Genomic DNA, 26,090 nt, shown 5'->3' on the forward strand with positions numbered 1-26,090 from the left:
GTGAACAGCAGCGAGTCGGAGGTATTGACTTTTTACAAGATACAAAGTGGACAATGAGAGAAAGAAAAGCAAATATTGGCAGTGAAAATGCCATTATATCACTAAGTAATCTCGTAAACTTCGTCATTATTTATCGTTTGGGCGGGAGGTCGTGGTGTTTAAACACTAGGTGTCCTTGTTTAAACTACATCAGTTGGGGCGTTAAAACATGTAAACATTTAATCGTTTATTGGATGCTCCTCTTAAAACGTTTATTCTTCAAGCTAAAGTGTCTTATTTTTATTCCCACTTTTTTAAAGGTGCATAATATTTGGCACAGTCAAACTAATACTTACAAATAACCCGCCTCATGAAATGTTATTTATCAGTAACATTAACTATCAGTGGTCTAAGAATCCACTCCAGTTTATCACATTTGTCTACTTTTTTTTTTTAAGTAAAAAAGTCTAAGGATGAAAGTTACATAAGATATCGTGGCTTGTCATTGTTCAGCATCACTATTATTTAGCAACTTAAAAGTGACCAAAAAAGTCTGTTAGAGATGAGGACCAAGCTAATGTAAGATAAGTTTTATTTCAAATGAAATATGAGAGTTTTATTTCCTGAATCAAAGAGTGTTGACTGGTCTGCACTCCAAATCCAACACAACATGGTGAACGCGAGGTGCATATGATTTAACATGTTCAATGTGCAGGATGGAGGTCCTCCAAGGTGCTGCAGTAATTTCCTGTAAAAGTGAGGCAATGTGATTTGCTGCATCATCAGCCCAGAGTGTCCACGCAGCTCTGTCAGCTTTCTTCCCAGAAACGCTCCGGCTGGTGTCGGGCTTGATCGACTGGAAAGCTGCCGCGCTCGCTAAAGGTGAAGTGACGTTTTGATGAATGTGTAAAATTCCACCAGTTCTTCTCTTAAGCAGACGGCAGGCAACGGGCCAGCCATCCTCAGAGCTAGGGATGAGGCCCAGGTTGATCCGGTCTGCAACATCACACAGCTGCACCTGTAGGAAATGTATTCACATTCACAAGGACAATTAATTTCAATTGCCCAGAACACTCAGAAGTTTTTATCTTGAGTTTTTATTTCCACAAAAATATTAGTTTTTGTTAAAGCTCTGTGAGGCAGAAGCTCGGTACGCAGGAGACTGGAGTTTCCACACATCTGAGGGAGTATCTTGATAATTAAGGTCCAAAAAAAATGTGTGGAAACAAATTATGCCTCCAAAAAAGGGACAATTATTCCAGAGATTACTCAGAAAAACAGAAATAATAACCACAAAAAAAGATGAAAAAAAAAAGTTTTTCAATTGAATGCAATACACTTCTGTACAGCTCGATAAAATGTTTTAATCGCATTTAATCTTTTTATTTCAATTTCATTTAATTGAACAGTTTGCTCTGCAGACAACACGGAACCTTTGTAAGTGCAAGAGTTCCTGGTCCACTGATCACACTGATGCATAAGACACGTGGCACCTAGGATGATAACAACAACAACAACAAACATGGAGGAATCCCCGAACAAAAGCAAACAAAAGCGTCTGTTCAGGGATGTTTCTCACTACACAATGGCCAGGGTTTCCACTACTCTGAATGGACTTGAAATTCTTATAACATTGAAACTCTTATACAAATATTTTCAAGACATTAAAAGAGCTTTAGTTTAAATAAGGTGATATAAAAACTTGAATACAGCCAGCAGTGGTACAGTGATTTATTGTGCTATTGTCAAGCTGATGCAAAATAAACAATATTTTGTTGTTTAAATGTATGTATGGGTCCATCATTTGATTTCAGTTTTTTATATATATATATATATATATATATATATATATATATATATATACACACACACACAGTATATAAATAAACCTTTGCATGACTTAACTTGTCAGGTTTGTAGTATTTTGGTGTATTCTTCAAAAGAGCTACATGAGATTTGAAAAGAATATGCATTACTTGTCTATTATCTCCTCGGTGAATCGTGCAGCGGTCTTGCACTCCGTTGGTCAGGAGGTTTTTTCGTAAAGCGTCGACTGCATCAGGGTTCCACTCGCAGGCATGAACGTGTGAAGCTCCGGCATGTACAAGATATGGAAGGGTGAAGTACCCAATACCTGACAAACACGTGGGTGGGATCATGTTACGCCAAACAAAGCTTGATAAATTATATATATATTGATGAGGCAAAACACTCATTCAGATACATCGACAATTTAGTCTCCTCACCTGCGTACAAGTCAACAACTGTCTCCCCTCTGCAGTCAAATGAAGCCACTCTGAGCTTCTCTGTGATGTTGCCAGCTGAGAACATGCACTTGGTGACATCAAACTCATAACTGCGAGACAGTAAACACTTGAATGCAGTTATGCACATCACACATTTCTACCACTCGTCGTGCAATTGTTTACCTTATGCCATTGTCCACATGTTTGACCCAGCTGTGATCCCCGACCAGCATTGTCACTACTGGTGACCTAAATCCATCACTGGATATGCGACTCATTCTTGCTAGGCGTTTTGCCCCCAGACCTTGGGTCACTGCACTCCAAAGATTTTGATCTAAAAATAAAAATCCACTATAAAATATCTACATTTGAAATCCATCAAATCTAACAAGTACCAAGCTTCTTCCACACTGGCAGAGTCAAACAGTTGTCTCCCAGCAGCACTAAATCGCCGTGCCTCTGGAGGTTTTTGGGAATGTCTCCTCTGATATCGTCTGTCCATCTCTCTCCACAAGACTCCAAAAGCTCCTGCAGGATTCTCTCAAGTTTATTCCCGTCTCTCCCTCTAGTCTTGTTTTTTGATGGCAAGGGTGACTGTGAAAAAGAAACAGACATACATTTCAAATGTGCAAGCATCAGACAGGACTATATTATGGTTCATCACAGACATACATTTCAGGTGTGCAAGCATCAAACAGGACTATATTATAGTTCATCTGATTCACCTGGGTCCACACGAGCTCACAGATAGAGCCAGATCCGACAGTGGTTCTGAGACACTGCAAGTCAAGCTGCGACACAGAAGCGTGTACTATCGGCAGGAGGACGGTTCCAGTCGGCTCCTTTAATAAACATGCACTTTGATCCAGGACACCTTGAGCCTGCAGACTCTTCCTATAAAACAAACAAAAACTGTCGTTGAAAATATGGATTCGGAACAGCGCTGAATATCACGTGAGCGACTATTTTGTGCGTTTTAATCGCCCTGAAAAATAGTTCCTACTCAGCTATCATGCTAAAGTCAACGTTTATTATACACCCGACCGCGGTCTTCCTACCTGAAATGTTGCACATGATGCAGTGAAACACGAAGGCACGGTTGACCTTCCATTCAACAATATAAAAGGTAACACAGCTGTCTGTGTGACACGGCAACTTCCTTTGAAATGTGCAGAAATCTACAGGAAGAAGCACGCGTGTTTCCGGCCGGACTGTTGTTCATGGAGCACTGAAAGAGTCGTTTGACAACAGCGTTATGTTTGAGTCAGAAAAAGGTTTTCACCAAGTTTGTTTTTTTTAATCAGATACAATGTTTTATGTAGCTATTAGACATTTAATATATCAGCTATTAAAAAAAAAAAAAAAAACTCTACACAGCGAGTTGATGATATTTGCCAGTAGATGGCGGCAACACTTGTTGAATTGAATTGAAAAGGACTGGGAAAAACTATGAACATTTTCAACTATTTATTTTATACTGAAAAAGCTAAGCAGATGCGACTTACACTGAAAATGTGAATGTTTTGTCCAGTGATATTGACAAAAAAGTGTATTATTATTATTATTATTATTATATAATTCCCCATATTGGGATCTGTTAATCAGATCTATCTATCAGTTATTCAAGATAATGTGAGTTTCATTTTCTATAATTTTCTGTTATTAAGGGACCCACCAATTATTTTTATTTTATTTGTGCTTCATTAATTCCGCAGCCTTCAATTCCTGAACCCCAATTTTCTGGACAGTTTTCTGATGAGTTCTGGTCTCCTTAAATAATGGTCCATTTTGTATTGAACTGGGGAGATAGATTATATAAAAAACACATTTCAGCATGGGAAATATTATTGTGATTGCAAAAATAAGGATAACATCAAGTGAAATATACAACTCAGTATCTCTTGAGACATTCTTACGTTACTGTTGACTGTTATTTGTGGTTCTGCCCGCAAAACCATTCCACCATTACCTGAAATGCTCAAGTACCATCTCCAAACTGAAGAGTGAGTTCCATTTAATTCACAGAGTGACTGTAAAATGAGCATCTCAAGATGAATGTTTCCATACCCTGTGGTGTGTGAGTTGCAGTATCAGTCATTTGTCATTTGTGGTAAATGTTTTTTTTTTCTTTTTTTTTTTTGAAATTGAGTCATTTTGTCACTTAAGGTGTAAATTACGTCAATAAATGTTATCGTCATGTTGGTATGTTGGGATAAATTATTATAGCATAAAACGAACTTATTATCCATTTTTATTCAATAATGTTTTAGAATGTAACGACATTGTAATTAAACTCACCTAAATATTTGAATTTCACTGTCCCTCTGTCTCCTTACCATACACACGCATGATAATGTGAGGTATAAATAGATGTGTCCTTTGTTCCAGTTTCCTCAAGTACCTGCGCGGCCCCTTTAAGAAGAGCCTCCAGAATCAAGGCGTGTTTCCTTCCTCCATTGACTGAAGCGGAGCTGCGGGAGGAGAAGAAGACACACCGGACTGCTTCCACACCAGCCGTGTCGTGCTCTCTAATACCTTTTTATGATTTTTTCTTCATTAATACACCCGCTGCTTCCGTGATTTATGGACATGATATGAGCCGGTCAAGGTCCGGTCCTCCGCGGCCACGGGTGGATCTGCGACCGTCAGCCGCAGGATGAACGCATGACTCCTGTAGCGATGGAATGTCATGTTGCTGCGTGGAATCAAAGGGAATCTCGGATGATGCCACCGCTGCCAAGGAAATGGCCCAAATCTGTCACGTTTTTGTGCGATTAATGTGAAAAGAGGATCTTGTCCTCCGATTCGTTTTGCCCGCAAGGACAGAGGTTTCCGTAAAAAAAAAAAAAAAAAAGGAATCATCATGTCGGCGGTGATGATCACCAAAAAGGTTCGAAAATGGGAGAAGCTTCCGGGGAAGAACACCTTCTGCTGCGATGGGCGAGTGATGATGGCCCGACAGAAGGGGGTCTTCTACCTGACCCTGTTCCTCATCATCGGGACCTGCACCCTCTTCTTCGCCTTTGAGTAAGAGCTCTTTCATTGTCGTTCAAAAACATATACAGCCAATGTACCGTGTTAAAGTTTTCCAGCCAGGGATCTGAGCCCAACACCTGGGCATCCAAGTTGCAGGCCTAGTCTGGATGTGCTGTACTTCTGCATCCATCTAAAATCTGATCATACACTACCACCATTATCTGTCGACACATGCATTTCACCCTCATTTTTGCATTTGCACAAAGCGTGTTCCGACGTTGCTTGAGTCATGTGATCTACCTGTGGGCGCCCCAGTTCACACCAACCTGACTTGTAGGTTCACAAAAGCAGTCAGTTAGTGAAGAACAGCACCACTGCTGCACTTGCAAGCGGTACCCACACTTGCGCCGCATCCACAGAAATAACTGAATGAGCAGCAAACAACTGGTGAACAAACTAGAGACACCTGTGCTGGGTAGATCCCGGGTTAAAAGAGAGGTCATGACAAGTTTAATATTTGGAGCAAACTAGATTTTTCCCAAATGTTATGAATTATTGGCCTTAAATAGGCCGTGTAGGCGACCCACCCCGGATCTGCTCACTGATTTGTTGTCATTGTCGACCTGCAAGAACAGCTTTCAACCAACCGTACCTCTCCTGGCTATGTGCCTGTTTATTTGTTACTTTCCAAGCTTACAGCGGTTGCAGAAATTCACTGAGACACACTGAGCTGATGGCGGCTCTGAACCATCTGGTAGAGCAAGAGTTCAAATCTTTTTTTTTTTGCTTTTATTAGTTCCACAGTTGATTAAGGGCTGCAGCTGTGGCTCTCCGGTCCGTCCTTTTCAGTTCCACTAACATTAGTCCACCACCAGCTGATAACTCCACAATTTTTTTTAATGTGACTTGAGAGGTGGGAGGGAGTCACTTTGGTTGCTGAAAACCAACGACTTGTTGGGTGAAGGTAGTGCAGCAAGTGTCACCAATTCGTGTTTGAGGTCAACATACATTTGTGTTAAAGTTTGAGTGCATTCTGATGATGCTTTGTAGTGTTGCTTTGCACTGGGATTTTTTTTTGTTTTATGCTTTCATTATTTAATGACTATGGCACGTTGAATTATTGTTTCAAAATAAACGTTTAGACATACAACATTTACATCTAGAAATCAATGAGCTCTGTGAATAATCCATGAACAGTCGATTAATTTGAAATTCCCTGGACCAGGCTGAACAGATTTATAAGGAAAGTAGTACAACAGGGTGGTTGAGTTGAATTGTCCTGTCTCCATGGAGAAAGAAGACAATTATAAGCAAGATTCAGCACCGCTGGGTTCAGTACGTAGACAGACAGTCCATTAACTAGGTGTAGAATTACTCATAAAACACGATGATTAGATTAGTTGGTAGTACCAATCTTGAGGTACATGTCATGTATAGCCTCGTCCCTACTTAAGCTACTTGTTTGCCAGTTGTTTTGGCAACTTTTGCTTAGGATTGTACATATATAAATATATATATACTGGGACAACACAACGCAAACAGTGGAACACTTCCCCTGCGCTGCTAAATTTGTTCCTATTTGTACCTGACTTTTACTGGTTGATATCCCAAAAAGTCTTTGTGAGATGGATACGTGGAAATATGGAAATACAATGAAAACATCTCTCCTCTCTTCATAACTGGGAGTTGCTTGAGTGGGGCACTGGGCACCATCATGAATTTCAAGTGAACTTATTCTTCTGTGCCTTGAGATAGTTGTTTCAAGTTTCCACATTTACATTTAGCGGGATGGTCTGCGATCGACCTGAAATTCTTGGTGTTGAATGTTTAATGAGCTGGTCATGGTTGCGTCTGGTGCAGGAAACAAAAACCTGCCCATTTTTGTTGCATCAGCAGTTCTGTCCACGACCACTACGGCTTGATGGAGTCATTAGTGGCGAAAAACAGCAGCCTCAGAACACACGCCCAGGCTGTTTTTAAAATAATGAAGCAGAATTTAAAGGCAAAGCTGCTTGTAGATGTTTTCCTCGCTTTAACCAACACATGGGGGCAATGGTTGCTGCTTTTTAATAAAGCTAATGGACGGGTCTTGACTGCAGGGATGTGAGCGGGAGGCTGCGACGGAGCCAAGAAGCTGCCCTCACATTTGTGCCAGGCTCTTCCTGTCTCTGCTGTTTAATGGCCTCCTGCTTTTCTCTCCGTCGCTGTTCTGTGCTGCTCGCATCAGCCCGGAGGCCAGATTCTGGTCTTGCCACGTCGGTTTCTCAGCCTTCCCATCGTTGTCGCTTAGACGTTTGCATTGAGTTGGAGTGCAAGGACACCAGAATGGTGATACATGTGCCAGTTGAATATCCTTCACTTCGAAGAGGCTTCATGTGTTCACTGGCACCTGATTTATGGCTCCTGCGTTATATACACATGAAATTCTTTATTTATTCTATTTTAGACCCAAGAAACTTTCTATAGATTGACTGTCACCTGTCAATGTGTATCTAGAAATTAATGTTGAAAAATGTACTACATTAAATTTAAAAAAAATATATATATATTTCACCCTATAACACATTTAAAGTACAGTCACTGACATACATACAACAATGCAGTCCAGACATCAAAAAGGAAATATAAATTAAAATTAAAAGAATATATAAAACAAAATAAAGCAAAGTAAAACAAACTAATACAGATAACAATGTAAAACAAAATTAAAAAATACACAGACAATGTAACTGTAACAGGTGAAGAAAAATAACAGAATGAAAAAATATAAAAAATACCCACCAAGGGCTTTCCATATAATTCCAAGAGAAATATATTCAGCAAAAACACAAACTGTGACATTTCTTTTAGAGAAATGCACCAACAAACACAGATAGCACATAAAAAATAATGTATCAGATGATTCCAATTTTTTCTATCCTCTGAGAGTGTGTGAAATTCTTAACAGTGGTGCATGATGGTCATTTTTACATGAAAATGGCGAAGATAGTATTGAAATGCTGTACATGTAGCTGAGATAAAGTATTCCACCATATTAACCCACTTCATGATGGGAATTCGAAAACAGAAACCAGCATCCAACATGAGTCATAATCATGTAGTCTGCATATACCGTGCGTGAAACTGACACATTTTTTAAGGTTAAAAAAAGGGACTCTGAGCATCTGGCCTTTGATGGAGAACGCCTCCACACACATTCTCTTTATAGAACCTCTTGAGCTGTCACGCATTGATCAGCATCTATGTGTTGGTCATTTACATGAGCAGATTTGCTCTGGAATGAATTGAGAAATTGCAGAATCCGGGGCTGGAGGTTTGATCTGGCGACGACCAGAGAACAGAGAGTACAGTGGGCTGGCGTGGGCTGGATCACATCCACCGGCCCGGGAGGAATCTCATTTTTTATCGCCAGCTATCGGCACATTGTGTGGGAGTTGTGCCTGTGGTTTGGTGTTAAAGCATGAAAACAGTGCAAACAGATACAGTACATTTTGAGAAAACACAACGCATATATTATTTCATGAACTGTAAAGAGTAAAAAAAACATACATTTTTAATTTTTAATTCCCCAAATATTATCACACCTGTGTAATGATTGTGTTCCTACACAATATTGACCTGATCACACGGTATCTTGTATAGCAATGTTGTCCTATTTGCCTCATGATGGATGCTGCCCTTGTGTCGGCCACTCAGCTTTAGCGGTGGAAAAGAGCAGAGTGATGACGGAGCACGAGTGCTGCAACTGTGGCCTTCATCTCATTATCGACCGGAGCATCCCACCCGCAGCTGACCCCACCCTGTCTCCCTGTCAGCCAATTAGAGCGCGTGTTTCTTCCGAGCTTCACCACCAATAACCCCAGCGATGCCACAATCTCAGTCAGATTGGTTTACAGTAGATCTGCAGCCTTTTGTTCTCACGCTTCTGCTTTTCTAGAGAGGAAGGGGAAATGACACGTTGCCCAAACAGCAGTGCCAGATTTTGTCATTTGAAAAATACTTTATATCAGACATAATATAAAATTGTGTTTAAAAAAAAAACAACTTTCTATTTATCCTTGTCAATCAAGCTATTGTAAGTAATGCTGAAAAAAGGAAAAAATGTATTTAATTGATAAATCTGATGGATGAAAAAAGCAAGTGAAACTGAAAAATTGAATTGAAAATAAACTGAAATAAGTCTAAATGATGATAAATAAAAACACACATGAAATTTGAGTTGTATACATAATAATTATAATTTCCATAATAATAATAAAAAATACCAGTGATATAAGGAATGGAATAGCAGAGAATTCTACAGTATCTTTTGTCAGGAGAAGATGTCTCATGAGAACAGGTTTCCTTTGCAGTCCATCTCTTGTGGCTTCCCAAGCCGCACAGATCTGATCCATTTTATTGGACAAGCATGAAGTCATCCACTTAACTCATCATCCATTCATTTTTCAATCCACTGTGATGCAACAGCTTTAATCCGACGGCATCTTTAATCCCTGAAAAAGGATCATGACCTCATCGTCATGTTTCCTGCTCTCAGAAAGGGTTTGTGCAATGTGGAAGGGTGAATTTAACTGGCTTATATCATTTGTAGACTGCGAGACTTTCCACCCGGTTCAGAGAGAGGATCATGATTTTCGCTGCTCTTTGAAGAACTGGTGTAATGGAACATTAATTTTACACTTTTGCCTCTACATTTAAGTGAAATTATGGATGTAGTCCACATTATTTCAGCAGAAATAGTGTCATCAAACAGTTTGTGGAGCATTTATGTTTGTCAGTGTGAGGCTTCGGGAGAGTGCCAGAGCAGAAATTCTCTGCTTTGCCCCAGAAACAAGTGGCTCAGATGATCTCCCCACAAATACATAATTTAACTATGGTGCGATTCATTCAGGTGTATGTGAAATATTTATTAAGGCACCATGTGTCATGAAGCAGGATGACATAGTAACATCTAAAAGAGCTTTGAGCTCACTATTGTGTTACCAAGGTTAGTTCTTCAGGTTCACTTTCATCAGTCCACTAGGTCAAAGTCTATTTCAGACTTAAACAAACACTGAATATTGTGTGTCCATGCTGTGTAGCCGTTTGCTAGTGTTGATGCTCTTTTGAGATCAATAGCTTCCTGGTTCACTTGTCGTTCTGTCTCTTGGATCTTCGCAAAACTCACTCTCTCAGTGTTCTAACTTCTCACGCCTTCAGTCAGGCATCAATCAGTCATCGCTCACGTGTTTGCAACTTGTTCTGCAGCCAGACTCCTGACAGGGACAGCGATGGGAACGAAATGTCAAAGTAGCCTCAAAACTTTCAACTTTAAAGAACTGAAAGAACAAATCTTGGCGACAGTTACTTGAGTCCGTCATCTTAACAGGGCACCCGAAAGTGTTTGGATTAAGATTAGTCTCAAAGGTTGATTTAGATGGGGTTTTTTTTCAGGCAGCACATCGCTTCACCCAAAGCCGTCAACACTCACGGAAATATCAGATCCTGTCAAGTCCAAATACCTGACTGCTTCCATCGCCATCATAAAAACCAACAGATAATATTAATCTCATGATATTGAGTATATTAAGTCTATAAAAAAATATATACATATATATAGTGCTAGCCAGTACATTGGTAGGAAGATGTTGAGGTTGGAACTGCCAGGCAGAAGGTGGAGAGGAAGGCCAAAGAGGAGATTGATGGAGGTGGTGAAGGAGGACATGAGGTCTGTAGGTTTGAGAGAAGAGGAAGCAGAGGACAGGGTAAGGTGGAGGAAGATGATCCGCTATGGCGATCCATGAAGGGAGAAACTGAAAGAAAAAATGTGCATCTACAGTCACTTCTTTAAGAACCTTAAGGAGTGGCTGTGTATAAGTGTCTTGGAGCCGCCACATGACAACCTGTCTGATCAGCTCTTCCCCTGTTGCAACTGAAAGACCTGCTGTGACCGGAACAGTGGCAACTTGCTCCTCCACAAGAGGAAATGGTCACATCCAGGAAGGATGTGGAGGCTAGATGGGGTCGATGATAGACCGTTCCTCCAACGACCTCCGGCCATCTGCGTGGGAATCAGGACTCATCACCTTCCTGCGTCTGTCGCCTCTCGAGCCCAGCATTGTGCCAAACTCAATTGACTGACCTGCAACTGATTTGGTCTCTGCTTGTGATTTCCATTGACTTAGACAAGTAAAAAAAAAACATGTGAGGAGAACCGCTCCGACCAGTCGAGCAGGTGCTATGAGTTGTCGTCAGGGCTGAGGTATTCTGACCTACCTGGCAGGTGGAGCGGACTTGCTGATCTGATTTCACCATAGCGTATGAATGAAGCACATCCTAGCATAGTTGTTCTGCCTACACTATACGCACCATCATTGCTACTGCAGTGCATTGCATTACTACTACACTTGCTTTGTACACAGCAGCCACTGCTCCTCTGAGGACTGCGATGTCGGTGCCGCAGCACTTGACTGCTCTGCTGTATGGCAGCTCCTAACACCACAGTCCACATCTGTTTCCGCTCTGGGCAGCAGGTCTCTGTGGAGGAGCCAAGCCAGCTGGAATCTCAATGGCCTGGCAAAGTGACTAGTGCGCTTTTCATCCTCTCAGGAGGTGAGAGTGGGATGAGACAATGTTTAAGCCGAGGAAAAGGTTTAGACGTGTTTGTGTTGAGAAATCCTTTCATGTGTTGTGACATGAGGCCACTAAACGTGAATTTGAACACTGTTTCTCCTATAGGTGTCCGTACCTGGCTGTCCATCTGTCCCCTGCCATCCCAGTGTTTGCAGCTGTGCTCTTCCTCTTTGTCATGGCCATGTTACTGAGGACCAGCTTCAGTGACCCCGGCGTGCTTCCACGGGCTCTGCCAGAGGAGGCCACCTTCATCGAGATGGAGATAGGTGAGTTTAAAGCTGTTCTGGTTCTCTTTTTGAAGCATAAACATGATCTGCTTTCTTTCAATTGGTGCTCAATCACTGATTGTTTTATTGCCTAACATCAATTTTTAGGACTTTTACAGATTCATTCTTGACATTTATTATCTTCGCTTGCTAGCATCTCAAAGGGAAAAGCTTGAATACTGCTTGAAATTAGTTTTTAATATGACTTGTTTTTAAAGTGTTTGTGGGCCACATAGTGCGACTCGGATTTGGCCCACTGGCCCTGACTTTGATCCCACTTTTTGAATGAGACCATTGGTGTGATATTGAATGCCTATTTGTCTGCATCATATCTGTAATTTGTAATGTTTGTCAAATGAGAAACCAAGGTAGCTCACCAAGCCAGTCTTTCCAATGTGAGGCACCATGCAGTTCGGTACGAAATGCAGATATTTGTGGGCTTGTTCTTAACTGGTGTTGCCAGCTGTGCAATCCTTGGCTGAAATGAGTTAAAAGTAAAAGCTGTAATTCAGCGATGTGATGTTCAGGTGATGTAGGATAATCCAAAATGTAGTCTTCGCATTTGGGGAAGAGTCCAAAAATAAATGGTGTGAATTTTCACCCACATACAGGCGGCAGAAAAACTCACACATTCCAAAATAAAGCAACGGCCAGGAGCAGCCCACTAAGTCCGAAAATAGCCAAATCTAACAAGGAAATTGACAGAGGAAGGAGACACAAACAGGAAGCAATCTGCAGAACAGTCCGACTGGTACTGTGTCTAAGAGACAGGATAATCTGGCCACCAGTCCAGGAACTTGTCGCTCTTTTTTAATGGAGCTCAGCAGCGGCTGACAAGCCTGGTCGCCTCCTCACCACTCAACCTCTGTCAAGAAACACGCAGGAAAAATGATGAAACGCTGAGATGCTTAAATGTCGCATGCTGTGGGACAGAAAATGAGAATATCCACCCTGCTGGATCATGTGTTACTAAACCGTAGCGTTCCATTTTTAAGAACAAAGCATTAACAGTTCTATCTTACTGCTTCCTGATATTGATGAAAATTAAATGGTGTGTTACTGTCCGATTACACTGCTGGTGATATGCATCTCAGATAGTGCTATATATGCAATTTACAAATTAGCCCCTTATCTCTGAAAAAAATAATGAAACTAAACTAATTACTCTTTAGTTTGAAAAGAGACTGTGATTAGGTATGTTATAAAGCAGGGGTGGCCGACTTGTCACAGGCTAAGAGCCACATTGTTTTACTGTGTTGCTGAAGAGAGTAATATGTACTGTAATAATACTAAATAAAAATACTGTAATATGGTCATGTGACTTAGCGCCAGTATAGCGGTTAAAGCACGTCCCTGTGTGTCACAAGGTTGCTGGTTCGCGTCCGGCGTATGTCTCTTGTGGATGTATTTTTAGAATTCATACATTTTACCGTGATCCTCCTCTAGATAACAAGCTATATATCAATGATAGAAATGTGTGCGCCATTTAGCGACGGTGCAGACTGGAGCGTCTCATCACTCCACTGAATTAAACAGAATTCACGACGATCAACAGTGAATAATATGTGAAACACATGTCATAGTCTCCTGTGAGAGAGCAGCTTGTCGGCGCTCCTGATATTATAGACTAACTTAACCACCACCGATGTGTTCAGCACCACCAAATAATCACCATCAATACCAGCCCGCCGTCACTAAAGCTGTATTATTCAGATTTTTTACAGAAATAATTTGGTTGTGCGGGCTCTGAAGCGACACGCTGAATGTGTCTTATCTGTTTGCACACTCTATTTCAACAGATCCTGTTGTCACATTATCCAAAGCAAACAGCCACAGTTTTATAAGCTGTGGCAAAGAAAGCATGAGAAAATACGAAAAAAACAACAGCGCGTGAGCCCTCTCCCTCACTGGATTGGTCCTTCACTGGTCGCTGCAGACAACAACACGGGTGGAGCTGCTCTGTGTGTGACGACAGTGGAAGTGTGTGTGGCGTTCGAACCCCTGGGAGAGAATAAGCAGTTGTATAGTTCAATGGTCATGAGTCATGCTGCTGCGTGACACAAGCTCCATGGTCTGACTGTAGAGCCGTGATGACCGTGCTGGGAGTGGCCATAACTGGAGGGTCACAAGATAAAATATCAGGGACAAGGGTGTGGATTTTTCTTTTCAAATCAATGTGTTTAAGATGTCTGTGCAGTGCTGGAGAGCCTGGATAACAAATATGGTTACACCCAGCTAAGAAGAATGAATGGAGAGAAGCATAGCTTTGTGGGCTGAAGAGCTGCAGGGTGTAGATTCCAGTCATGGAGGCGAAACTGTTGTAGGCTGTTATGGCCATACTGTAAGTTCAATTGGATTCTAGCTCTTCATTCTTTCACAAAATCTCAAACAGTCACTCTGAATTTCTGTCGTGACCATGTGACCATGTGATCCCATTGGTTGAGCTGCTGCACTGAGGGGCGTTTTTCCAATGCCGGACAAACAGGAAGTTAAAACAAAATATCATCAAAATATGATGACTTATGTTTTACAAATGGCAAGCTATAGTACACTCATAATCCAAAATCAAGAAAAGCAATAGTTGTTAATAAAAATAAAACAGTTTCTTTCTTTAAAAGAGACAAATACATCTTTCAAGTTACGAGGCTACGACAGTTGTGGGGCTAAGAAAAGATGGTAAATACACACCTAAGTAACAAGGTCAAAAATGGATTTGAAAAATGGATAAATGTTGAGTTGCTTAGGTTAGCAAGGTTGTGAGAGTGTGTTTTGGAATAAAGTGATGGAATGGATAGCGTCACACGATCAATTATTATTGATAATATTACTGATGTTATTACTGTTACTTACCCTGAATAACATATGTAAAGGAAGTCTGAGGTTGCCTGGTAGGTATTTGGGTACAAAGAACATCTAGGTTGGGTTTGCAGCTGCAGCTTATCTTTTATCTAAAGCTGCCCAGTGTGTTTCTGAGAGCTGTTGTGCCTGTAGGCCACAAACAGAGAAGGTGTATGTGGAAATCCAGAGCTGTGAGCAGCCCAGGATAATGCTGCTGCTGCAGCTCTGATTCGGTCCCCCAGCCATTTAACAGGCGGTCTCAGGGGGAATTCTAATACGAGTAGAAGCATCCTCCTGGAATATTTAATGCCACTAGCAGACTGAGCATTGCAGCCTGAGGGAGTGGCATCATTTCCTGCGAGTGACGAGTCATTAATTCAATCTCAGTGGGTTCAACGCGAGTGATGCTGATCCTCCTGCATTCTATTGAGGAACGCTTCTCAGTACTGGTTCATCCTGAATATGAAGTTTAGAACTAAGCAGGTTCATATGATACTCAAATAAAATCAGTCATATATTTGTTTTTGGAGGTAGTTACGTGCATTGTAGGTGTTCAATCTGGTTGTGAATGTGATTTTTTTTTTTTGGTTTTGCTTCCACAGAGGCAGCCAATGGCAACGTGCCTGCCGGACAGCGCCCCCCGCCCCGAATCCGAAACGTTCAGATCAACAACCAGATTGTCAAGCTGAAGTACTGCTACACCTGTAAGATCTTCAGACCGCCACGCGCCTCCCACTGCAGCATCTGTGACAACTGTGTGGGTGAGTGTCGCAGCCACCGGCTCAGCGTTGAAGAAGACTTGGGGATGATAAAAGTTTTACAGATGTGCAAGCGTTTGATGCTGCCTGTGGGCGTTGGAATGATGTCTCCCCCTTGAACCTCCTACTGCGTCTCATACATGGATTCAGCAGCTTCCTTCACTGATATTACTGGCACAACACATTATGCTCCATTAATTTTTGCTGTATCCATGGTACTGTTACCTAAAATCATGTGGTACATTGCGCATGCAGTTTAAAGGATTGTACAGTGGTGGAAAAAAAAAGTTTTCGGACACGCCATGCATTCCACTGTGTGCTAAAGGCAGGACTATATATACTGTATGATGTGATGGTTGAACACACGATTTAATTTATTGACTTTGATAGTGACATTGTTGAGAAGTGACATTGTTTTTCTGGTAAACAATGACAAAACAAAACAAAAACACAACAATATTTGATATTATTTAAATTTAATATAATGTTTATATAATAAGATAATATTATATTATATATAATATTATAATATTTACATTTTAGGGGTGACCCAAAATATGACCCAAATATTTTTTTTCCACCGCTGTATCCTATAGTGAGAGTTATCTCTCAGTCTGAGCAACTCCGAGTTTGGTCCTGGCTCCATTTAGCGTGTGATGATAGAGGAATGTGTTTGAAGGCAGCGATATGAGAGCAGACAGTGGAGGCTCAGTGAGCGAAGAAGTGCTCCGTCACTGTGAACACAGCTCCATCTGTATCCACCTGCCACACACACTCACTCCTCTGTCTCTTCACTCCCTTCAAGATAATGTCTCAGATTGACAAGAAGCGTGTATTGATGCTTGAGGACATTGCTGGTGAATATATGAGGGGACACGCTTTTTTTTTTTTTTTTTTTTGCTGAGTGTGTCTCCTCCAGGAAATGAAAAATCAGGCTGTTGCTGAGTCACATTAATCTGAGGTTGCTGGCTGCTTCGTAGCCGCACAGATATTCATCTCCTGAAAGTAATATTTGCTTGTCAACAAACTCATTTCTGCTCTGTTGTGCCCTAAACCTATTTGTGTTTCCTCGAGGATGAACAAATGGTTGTGTCTGTTTATGGTAATGTGCTTGTTGACTTCACTACTGTAGCCGCTTGTGTTTATAAATTAACTGGGAGACAAACATTCTGTTGAAAATGAGGAACAAACACTGGCTCTACCAGTGGCTGAGTATTGCCCAAACAGGGCTGACGTTTCTCTCTTCGACTGACAGTTATACAGTAATTGGTGAGTCTTCTATTAGTTAGTTATCTCATTCCTGGCACGTTTCAGCTTCATCATCCACAAAGGTTATATCTGAAATGATCGATCCTAAAACTCTCTTTTACGGTTCACTGTTTACTTATCCCAGCTGTCCTTTTGAGTGCGATCCGTATCATTTGTATTTTTTCTTCTTTTTCTCTTTGAACATTGGACAATTTTTTCCATCTTCAACTATGTTACTAATCAGAAAATTAATTAGCTTAATAATCTTCCTTTTCTTTGGATGGGAATTTTGGGTATTACCTCATTATTATCTTTTCTTAAAGATTGTTCAGCAAAAGTATTTATTATTATTATTATCAATAACAACAACAATAATAATAATAATAAAGTCCATAAAAATCACAGGGCGCTAATCAAGAATCAATAGAGAAAGAAGGAAACAAATGGGAGTTTTTACTTTTACTGAACTGAAATGTAAATGCTAGTTTTTAATCGTGAGAAATAAATCTGTCTCCAGTCAGCAGTGGTCCATCTCTTCATATGTCTGGCCGGAACGCGCAACTGACTTCAGTCATTATGAGGTTTCTCTCTCCATTTTTCCGTGAAAAACACCCCAAATACCTCCATAATCATCCCTACCTCCATGATGCGTTACTTGCTATTCGCTTGTTTCGATATTTCCACTTTGTTTTAATACTTTTGATCTGTAGTTGCAGCTAGTAAGTAACTATCTTTTATATACAGTCAATATACATTCAACCTCAAGGTTTCGCTCTCTGTATGTGATACTGTTGCTGATCAGTTTTAATATATATATAAAATATATATAAAATATAATGGAACGATTACACTCCACGTAAATTGTTTCCACTCATGTCTCTGCAGCCTCGATACATTGTTGTGAAACTAGATCTTTTGGGGACGCAGGGTTGTTTGCTGTGGAGCAAAAACTGTTTGCTTCTGTTGTCGCCTGCCCGGCTTTCAGCTGGCTGTCTTCCCGGTGATGGAAAGGAGAAATCTAAAATTAGATCACAGCTTTACTGAAACCAAAGTCGTGCTGCAAAACAAAACACTGCAGATTGAATGTATTTTTATCACTTCTATGATTAGCTCAATGCTTAACAACTTTTTCATTTTTTATTTTTTTTAAATCTGTATTTTTTTTTTCTTCTTCAGACCGTTTCGACCACCACTGTCCCTGGGTGGGCAACTGTGTGGGCAAGAGGAACTACAGATACTTCTACCTGTTCACTTTGTCGCTCTCCTTGCTCACCATCTACATCTTCACCTTTGACATCGTCCATGTGGTCATGCGTGAGTATCTTGCTTCCAAAGGACTTAAAAAACAAGATGGAAACTAGTGATAAAAGACAGAGGAGGATACAATGATGTTCATAAAGCCTGCATGCCAACAAATGTGAAGATGTGCGTGCTCTTTCAACCCTTACTTGAGTTATAATTATCTTTAAACTTGACAAATATTGTACTATTCATGGGTAAAATAGTTTCATATCTAACTATGTTTCAAAAAGACCCCACTTTTTCCCTATTTCCTTGTTCTGTTCTCCATTAGGGTTTAGCCTCAAAGCTACTTGTATCTTGTTCTGAAAAATAAGATGCTTTCATAGTTGAAGTCAAACTTAAATCCAAATGTGCAAGAAACCACTTTTGAAAAATAGATAAATATATGAAAACATTAAGATATATAGTTATACAAAATAGATATATAATTCATATTTACAAGAATTTATTATGACTGCTGTTTGAGGGCTGTGAGGAGTTATGTTCCAAAATCCTCATTTTGTTTGTTCAGTTTCACATATTAAGTCCACTGTAAATCATATGCTTGACACAGAAAATCAATTTGGTTTTCTGCTCAAGATGTTGATCATGCACTTTAAGATATGAGTCAAATGACTGCAAGTTAGTGATGCTGTTGTGACTATTTTTATAGACAGCAACAACAAACAACACGCTCTTTATATTGTGCTGTTGGGAAAAGATGTTTCCATTTTTCACAGCATATCTATGCTGATGATTTAGACGGCTATCGCAATGTTCATTTTTCATAACAAGGAAATGCCATCTTGTTGCCCTTGGTGCTATCATGTGACATTCTCTTGGCAGCAAGAAAATGAATCTAAAACCTCATAGTTCTATTTAATTTAGAATGGTTGTGTCTGCAGGGTCCGTGGATAATGGTTTCTTGAATACGCTGAAGGAAACACCTGGAACATATCCTTTTTTGCATGGTTTGTTGTGTATTCCACTCCTTCTTTACCAGGCGTATTTGGGATTAAACAGAACAGTAAAAATGAATGGAACTGATGCCTTCCTCAGTTGTTCAGATGCAAAAACAGCATATTGAGGCTTGAGCCCAAAATAGCCATCGGTTAATATGGAACATGCCATGTTGTTTGTCTAATATTGTTTGTGTGATAATGGCTCTCATCATATTATGTAATTGTCATTCATGATGTTGCCACCTGCCTCTGTTTGCTCGACATCTGCTGCTGTTTTCTTGACCGATGCCCACTGTGCTGGAGACGCTGGTGTGTTTTTTCACCCTGTGGTCAGTGGTGGGACTGACCGGCTTCCACACCTACCTGATCTCCCTCAACCAGACCACCAACGAGGACGTAAGTCATCTGACACTGGAGCAACTTAAACTCATGGCACACTTGCATCGGAAGAATGATTTGGTTTTTGCACATTATACTTTATTGTGGTCCACCTTGGTGTTAAGTTGTAACTGTTATGTATTTCAAATGAACATCATCTAAACATATTCATATGCAGCAGTCCAACAGCTCCTGTCTATCCTACCAAGACAAACATTCCTCGTTCTGGGGTCAGCTGAGTCGCTCGAGACAAGTGTGAAGATGAGGCTTTTATTGGTGGTGAGGTTAATGTTCAGGTGACGGATAAAGAAAAGTCGTGTAAGCTCTTGCGTTTCACGTGGCTGGAAAGATAAACACGCGCAGGTTTGAAGACAACTTCCAAGTCCACAGTCCTGTTTCCTTGACGACAGTACCGCCTTGTTCACAACTCAAGGACGGAGGTGGCAAAGAGCAGCTTGTTAAACAAGGCAGCTTTTTTATAAGTGGATAAAAGAATGTAGTCCGTAAGGGAAAACAGCAAGTAGTTGTGTTGTGTTTTTAAAGAGGAGAGAAAATTCATCCACTTAGTGATCACTTAACCTCTATGTGTCAACCTTATAGCAGCTATAGAAACACCAGACATGTCTCATCAAATATATTTCGTATTTTAAGTTATATTATAACTTGTCTTATACATTAATGTAAACTGCAGTGTTTATATGTTAGCAAAACAACTCATACACAGAGGAACTGAGTTCAATGAGATTTTCCGGATTACACATTAAGGCGGTGCTCTGAATAACCAACAAGATCTGGGAATCATTTGAAGATTTCTCTCTCAGTATAGACAGAGCTGCAACTCTCCTTCATCCTACTGTGTTGCGCAAGTGTTCTGGGACGCTACTGCCACCTGTCGTCCGATAGCACTCATTGCTATGAATTATATTTGAAATACTAAAAGAGATATTGAATTATTTAGATGACATTCATGAAATTCAATAATGTTGGGAGAATAAGAAACACAATTATTTTTATTTTATTTTGATGGAATTAGCAGGGGTCTTGAAAATCAGCATTTCTACAAAGTATGCAAAAGTTGAATGATCTCAGTTTTTATTTTGATCATAAAACAGTGGGGAACAAACATGGCACAACCCAATAAAATAAAACTTCTAAAGGAAAAGAATTTTTTTTTTGTTTAAATCAGTATGTAGGCAGTTGAATAAGTGTTAACTCAAATCTCTAATATGTCAAAAAAGACATGATATAGAGACAATATAAAATAATTACCTTATGAAATGTTGGTGGGTGAAATGAAATGGCAAAGAAAATGTGAGTTAAAGTCAAGTAAATCTAATATAACTCAAAAGACAGTTTGCTTTTCAATGTCTTCAAAGATCAAATATACTGTATTATTAATACAAAAATGCTCCATCATAAAAACTGACAGCATATAACAGGGTTGCTGTTTGTTATGACAACACAAACAGTTTTGAACACAAAACAAAGGAGCGATAGTGCACGGTCAGTTCACACTTATGGTCTCACTCAGCGTCCTTTTTACTGGATCTTCACACAAGTGGTTATTGAAGTGTTTTACAAGTTGATAAGTGCCAATAATAAGAAGCGCTAATGTACAGTAAAGCCATTAAATTGAATTTTAACTCGGTATATTCGAGCCTATCAGAAGCTCTTTGATCATGTTCCCTGTCAAACATGTGTTGAGGAGTCTCTTATCAGGTGGCGAGGCAGATCTGCTTCTTTCTGGCAGCTTTAGGGGAAGAAGGATGAGTGGAAAGAATTATTGATCGTTGGAGCGCATCAGCTCTGACTCACTGTAAAGACTCAGCAAGATAAGCACAGTGATGGGAAGCAGATGAGCAGTCGTGATTGAGAATTGACCAGTGTGTTTATAGCCGTGTTTCGCTTCCCCCACATGTGACTGCAGAGCAGCAGTGGGAGGCTCCTGCAGGCTCAGAGCAGGCGAGCACCGTCACGCTTTTGTTTTGATGATTTATTTATTAGCACCTTTTTTTTTCCTCTCCCTGGAATGTCTGCCCTCATTTCTTCACAATCAATAATGAAGTTGCTCCAGGAGGCAGATTAGGAGGCGACGCTGTTCGATTGCTTTCTAATAATAGACACATCGATACCTGCAGTGGCGGACGGGGCAAACAAACTGCAGTGTTTCGGGCGGAGGAGAGGAAACCAGGAAAAAAAAGGAGCAGCTGGTGAAGTGCAGCGCTCGAGACTTTGCTGAGTCTGCTGCCCTACTTCTGCTGTTTTTACGAACCTCTAGTGGGTCACTCGGTGCAAACCTTCATCTCTCTAACAGATGAAAGATGCTATTATATTATATAATATGCAAAATAATGACATAGAGTTGCATAAAAACCACCCTGAAAAATGAAAATTGTAAAGAGCCGAGTGGAGTGTCATCATGGAGTAGCCCATTCTTAGCGACTTGGATTTGATGCCCATCTGTTTTGCTCATTAGAAGTTATTACAAAGTAATGACATGCATTTGCAAGTTGTTTTTGAAAAGGGTTACGGAGAGAAAATTGAAACACTAGTTTCTTTCAAGTAACATATTAGTTTTGTGATCTTGGTACTCTCTGAGGTATTAAGATGCGCAACAAAAGGAGTCTCTCCCCATTCACTTGTCGGTAATTGGATGACGGTCCCTTAAACGCCTGCATTGAGATCCGCGTAATTCATCCTGACAATACGACATCATTGTTCAGATAAAATGTGATTTTAGTCAAAGGAGTGTGTAGGTGGACTTGACGTTTTAACACAAAAAGAATCCAAAGATTCAAGGGGATTTAAACATGGTTATTGGACGGCCAACAGACCCTAGTCATATATGAAGTCGGAAACTTGCAGCTTGACTTGAGCCGCATCAGATCACGCCTTGTCTTGGACTAGTCTTGGAACTGAATTTACGATTGTTGTTGCATTGCAATTTACACGAAGACCGCGAGAGATCGGCACATTTGAACTAGAAATAGAAAGCGGAAGAGTTAAGCAAAGTTAGGCAAAATATCCTGGAGGTGAGAAATGAATTTGTAGAAGTGTATTGATCGAAGTCAAAAAAGTGCAGACCCACACACTGATCATAAGTCCAGTCCACACGTCACCTGACCACAGCCCAGGATCTTTGTTCCCTTCAAATAATTTAATCTCTTTTCATACATTGTTTAAATTGACTTTCCTCACAAAACATGTGGTCAGTTTGTCTTAAATGTGTGTGAGTGTGAAGTCCGTGAGGAGAAGTGACTCTGCTCGTGGATAAGAGGCGATGAAGTTTCTTCTGCTGTAAACTGAAATGTAAGGTTTTCCCTTGAATCTGAGGCAACCAAAGACTCCTGTAACCTGGAAGTATGTTGACCAAACAATGTTTGTGACTCATTTATGAAAGTCCCACTGTAGCTGTCGTTTTGAGCCGCTGGCACAAACTCAGAACAGGAATCATGAAATCCCCGTCTGGATCATTTTAGTGGGTCAAAGTGGTGCCTGAGGGAGAACCTTCTAAAAATGGAGCACCGCTGCTGAATTAAGTATGAGCCAGAAGACGTTTTCACACAAGAGCTGCCTGTTGTGTTGCTGAGGTTGTTAGCAAAATGCCATGCTTTGTGTTTCACAAAAAAACAAAAATGGAGCACACTCAGAACTGTTCCCTCCAGACTCATGTTCTGCGGTATTCTCCCGGCAGATCAAAGGATCCTGGTCGGGCAAGAACCGAGTACAGAACCCGTACAGTCACAAGAACTTCATGAAGAACTGCTGTGAAGTCCTGTGTGGACCCACGTACCCGAGGTGAGTACAGTAGAGCCCTGGGTCAACGGTTGGTTGAAGTTACAAGGCGTCTTTCGGTTCTCCAGCGTGCTGGACAGAAGAGGAGTCATGTCGGAGGATCCTGCTGCTTTTCCTGCGTCATCTGCTGCTTCTGCGACATCGGCCAGCAGCAGCCCCTTACCACAGACCCCGGTGAGACACAGTCACCGCCATGACCAACACTCAACACTCCAAGTCAGACAGACTAACAAACACCAATGTAAAGACAGATACACACACTAGCTACTGTACATAGCGATTCACACACAACCACATACAGTCCACATCTGTCAGTCCCCAGTAATCTCAGTTGCAATGCTCTGTACCTGCAGCGGGCCGTCCTGTGTCTCCAGAAGCCGACCCCCCCTCTCATCGTGGAGCATAACACTCTGGACGACACCAAGTCCAGTGTCGCCGACTCGGCAGAAAGCCTCTCCACCTTCTCGTCGAAGCCCCCCACTGGCCCCGGCCTCCCTCCTCTGGCTTCACCTGAGACAGATGCGGACACGTCGATTGCTAAGGACAGCAGCCACTAGCTGCCGGCAGGGGGCGCCACTGCTCCCCCGACCTCTCAGCATAAACTCTTAACAGGAGAAAGTGACTTCCTCTCTCGCGTCGTCTCCTCGCCGCAGAGCTGCTTGACTGACAGTTGGATGCAGAGTCTTTGTCTTCTAAAACCGCTGCATGGAAACGTCTCGCAGGAGGAGAAACCAAACCTCTGCAGATCACATGATTGTCTTCTTTATTTATAACTGTAACTCAAGTGTACTCGGCAAAGACAATAGAGCTTCTCCACGTGTTTAGATCACAGTGCGTCGGTTCTTGTGCACACACACACCACATGCTCTATGCAAAACATGAGTGGAAGCAGAGGGAAGAAGAACCCTGGATCACCGCGCAGCAGGAGGAGGAACTGTAGCTACATTCACTCGACGCCTCTTTCCAGTCAGTTTTAACTCTCAGATGGCTTCAGTGTTCTTCCCTGTTTTCATACAACCAACCTGCTCTTCCATGGTAACACAGTGAAGGGTTAAATCAGGCGCTGCATGCGTGCAAGGTTGAACTTTCTAAAACCTAAGTTTGAATCGGTGTCAAACAGTTTCTGCTAAAAATGTAAAAAGCAATGGCTGATCAGTGTGTTGTGGGTTCAAACTATCGGTGTATTCAGGATGACATTTTGCCTCACACTTCATTTCTACTTCCGTTTGTGGCCACTCCCAAACAAGTTCTGTTGCGCACTGCAATAGTTGAGGACCTGTTTATACTCTAAAGTGATAAAGGTTTATCGTGTTATGATTTATGATGAGTTAAAGCTATACTCATGTACACGGAAAGCAGCCAACTGAAGAAGAGCCTCCTCCTGCTTCCCTAACTGTCTCTCCTCTTCCTGACACCCTGATGCAAAAAATATCTCACCTTCCACGTTTCAAGACCTCATGGTTGTTTTCACCGAAAGACAGCGACCCGCCTGTGTATCTAGCCAATTTAATTTGGGTCAAAGACGTCACTGATGAGACTGAGCAGCTGATTTGTGTGTTAAATCGTCATTAGCTTGTATTGAGAATTTCGTGACCGTGTCGTATGGAAGAGCAAAATTAGTTTGTGTGTAGAGATTTTAGTCGACAGTATATTACCAGGCTGCCCAAAACTAGACGATTATAAACTCAGCAAGTCTTGGAACTCTGTATTTATCTCTAATATGTTCATTTAAGTTCTGCGGCATACTCGAACGAAGAGCTAGACAGATGAAGTAGAGGCGTCCGTATTGAGATGTGAAGTTTTGTACTGTGACTTTGAAGCCCTCCCGACGGTGGGTGGACTTTTAGGCGGGTGTATTTGCTGGGAAGCAAGAATGTCTGTGACTGATGTTTCTGAAAAAGAAGGGAAGTTTGTGTGTTGAATTCAGTTTTTATCACTGTGCAGAACAAGAGTGTTTGGTTACGGTATTTGATTTTTATGATCCGTTTTCTGGAGTGCGGTTCTGATCCAGAGTGACCAGACACCAGGTTGATGTTTAGGTTCACTTTGTTTGTTATCAACACTGTGATCACACGAGTGTCATTTACTCCACTTCTTTTACATGATGTGTCTGGTAACAATAAATGCTGTATTATTATTATTATGTTATTATATTGAAAACATGAGTTGTGCTAAAAATTAAGTTTCTGCCTTTTGTTGTAGGACGGAGTGAGGGTTTTTTTTTACCGCACATCATTGTTGATTTTCTTCATCTGGTGTTTATTCATTTGGTGTTTATTTTGCATCGATTACATGTTGGGAAATCCACTTATTGTCGATCCCAGCCTCTTGAAGATGTATAGAAAAGGCTCAAAAAAACGTTCAACATTAAGAAGATAGGATGTTAGTGTTCATGATAACATCCCCACACCGTGCATCACATGGTTTTGCACGGTTATGAACGTGCTTGTGATCTAGGAAGATGAAAATCCCATTGTGTGTGATTGAAAAGTAACAAAAATGCTAGCTGGGCCGGGGATATCTGCACCTGGATCCCAAGGTAAAGGCTAAATGTTATGCATTGGAATTCACTTATATGACGGTTTCGATACATCTTTGGACAAAGACAGGGTGCCATGTAGCGGCCACACCCGTGGTTAAATCGGACACCCAGGTGTGGACCGCAAAACTGCATCTAAGGGGCCACAAATGGCCTGCAGGCCGCAAGTTGGAGACCCCTGGTTTAGGCAATACTAGAATTCAAATCCAAGA

General features: G+C 41.1%; 2 protein-coding genes across 2 annotated transcripts; one reads left to right on the forward strand and one right to left on the reverse strand.

Moving 5' to 3' along the window:
• Positions 1-598: 598 nt before the first annotated feature.
• trmt12 (tRNA methyltransferase 12 homolog) lies at positions 599-3,417 on the reverse strand. The gene is made up of 7 exons (XM_053879542.1): positions 3,284-3,417; positions 2,951-3,119; positions 2,621-2,819; positions 2,409-2,559; positions 2,226-2,335; positions 1,956-2,113; positions 599-997 (listed from the first exon to the last, which is right to left on the reverse strand). The coding sequence occupies exons 1-7, from the start codon at positions 3,334-3,336 to the stop codon at positions 608-610; spliced, it is 1,230 nt and encodes a 409-aa protein (XP_053735517.1). The 5' UTR covers positions 3,337-3,417; the 3' UTR covers positions 599-607.
• A 1,253-nt stretch (positions 3,418-4,670) lies between these two features.
• On the forward strand, positions 4,671-25,521 carry zdhhc9 (zinc finger DHHC-type palmitoyltransferase 9). Its single transcript, XM_053879135.1, has 9 exons — positions 4,671-5,252; positions 11,919-12,079; positions 15,520-15,678; positions 18,100-18,237; positions 19,110-19,156; positions 19,458-19,562; positions 23,239-23,342; positions 23,408-23,513; positions 23,693-25,521. The coding sequence occupies exons 1-9, from the start codon at positions 5,089-5,091 to the stop codon at positions 23,894-23,896; spliced, it is 1,188 nt and encodes a 395-aa protein (XP_053735110.1). The 5' UTR covers positions 4,671-5,088; the 3' UTR covers positions 23,897-25,521.
• The last annotated feature ends 569 nt before the right edge of the window (positions 25,522-26,090 follow it).

Source organism: Synchiropus splendidus, chromosome 11 (genome assembly GCF_027744825.2).
Source record: "Synchiropus splendidus isolate RoL2022-P1 chromosome 11, RoL_Sspl_1.0, whole genome shotgun sequence".
In the NCBI taxonomy this organism is placed as follows: domain Eukaryota; kingdom Metazoa; phylum Chordata; class Actinopteri; order Syngnathiformes; family Callionymidae; genus Synchiropus; species Synchiropus splendidus.

What these genes read in the sequence shown, in the direction of transcription:
- trmt12 (XM_053879542.1), bottom strand. Translation starts at nt 3,336, where the DNA reads ATGGAAGGTCAACCGTGCCTTCGTGTTTCACTGCATCATGTGCAACAT. An exon ending in CATGTGGACAATGGCATAAG is followed by an intron (nt 2,336 to 2,408) that starts GTAAACAATTGC and finishes ACTGTCTCGCAG; the next exon opens with TTATGAGTTTGATGTCACCA. An exon ending in AGTTGTTGACTTGTACGCAG is followed by an intron (nt 2,114 to 2,225) that starts GTGAGGAGACTA and finishes CGTGTTTGTCAG; the next exon opens with GTATTGGGTACTTCACCCTT.
- zdhhc9 (XM_053879135.1), top strand. Translation starts at nt 5,089, where the DNA reads ATGTCGGCGGTGATGATCACCAAAAAGGTTCGAAAATGGGAGAAGCTT. An exon ending in ACCCTCTTCTTCGCCTTTGA is followed by an intron (nt 5,253 to 11,918) that starts GTAAGAGCTCTT and finishes TTTCTCCTATAG; the next exon opens with GTGTCCGTACCTGGCTGTCC. An exon ending in CATCGTCCATGTGGTCATGC is followed by an intron (nt 18,238 to 19,109) that starts GTGAGTATCTTG and finishes TTGTGTCTGCAG; the next exon opens with GGTCCGTGGATAATGGTTTC.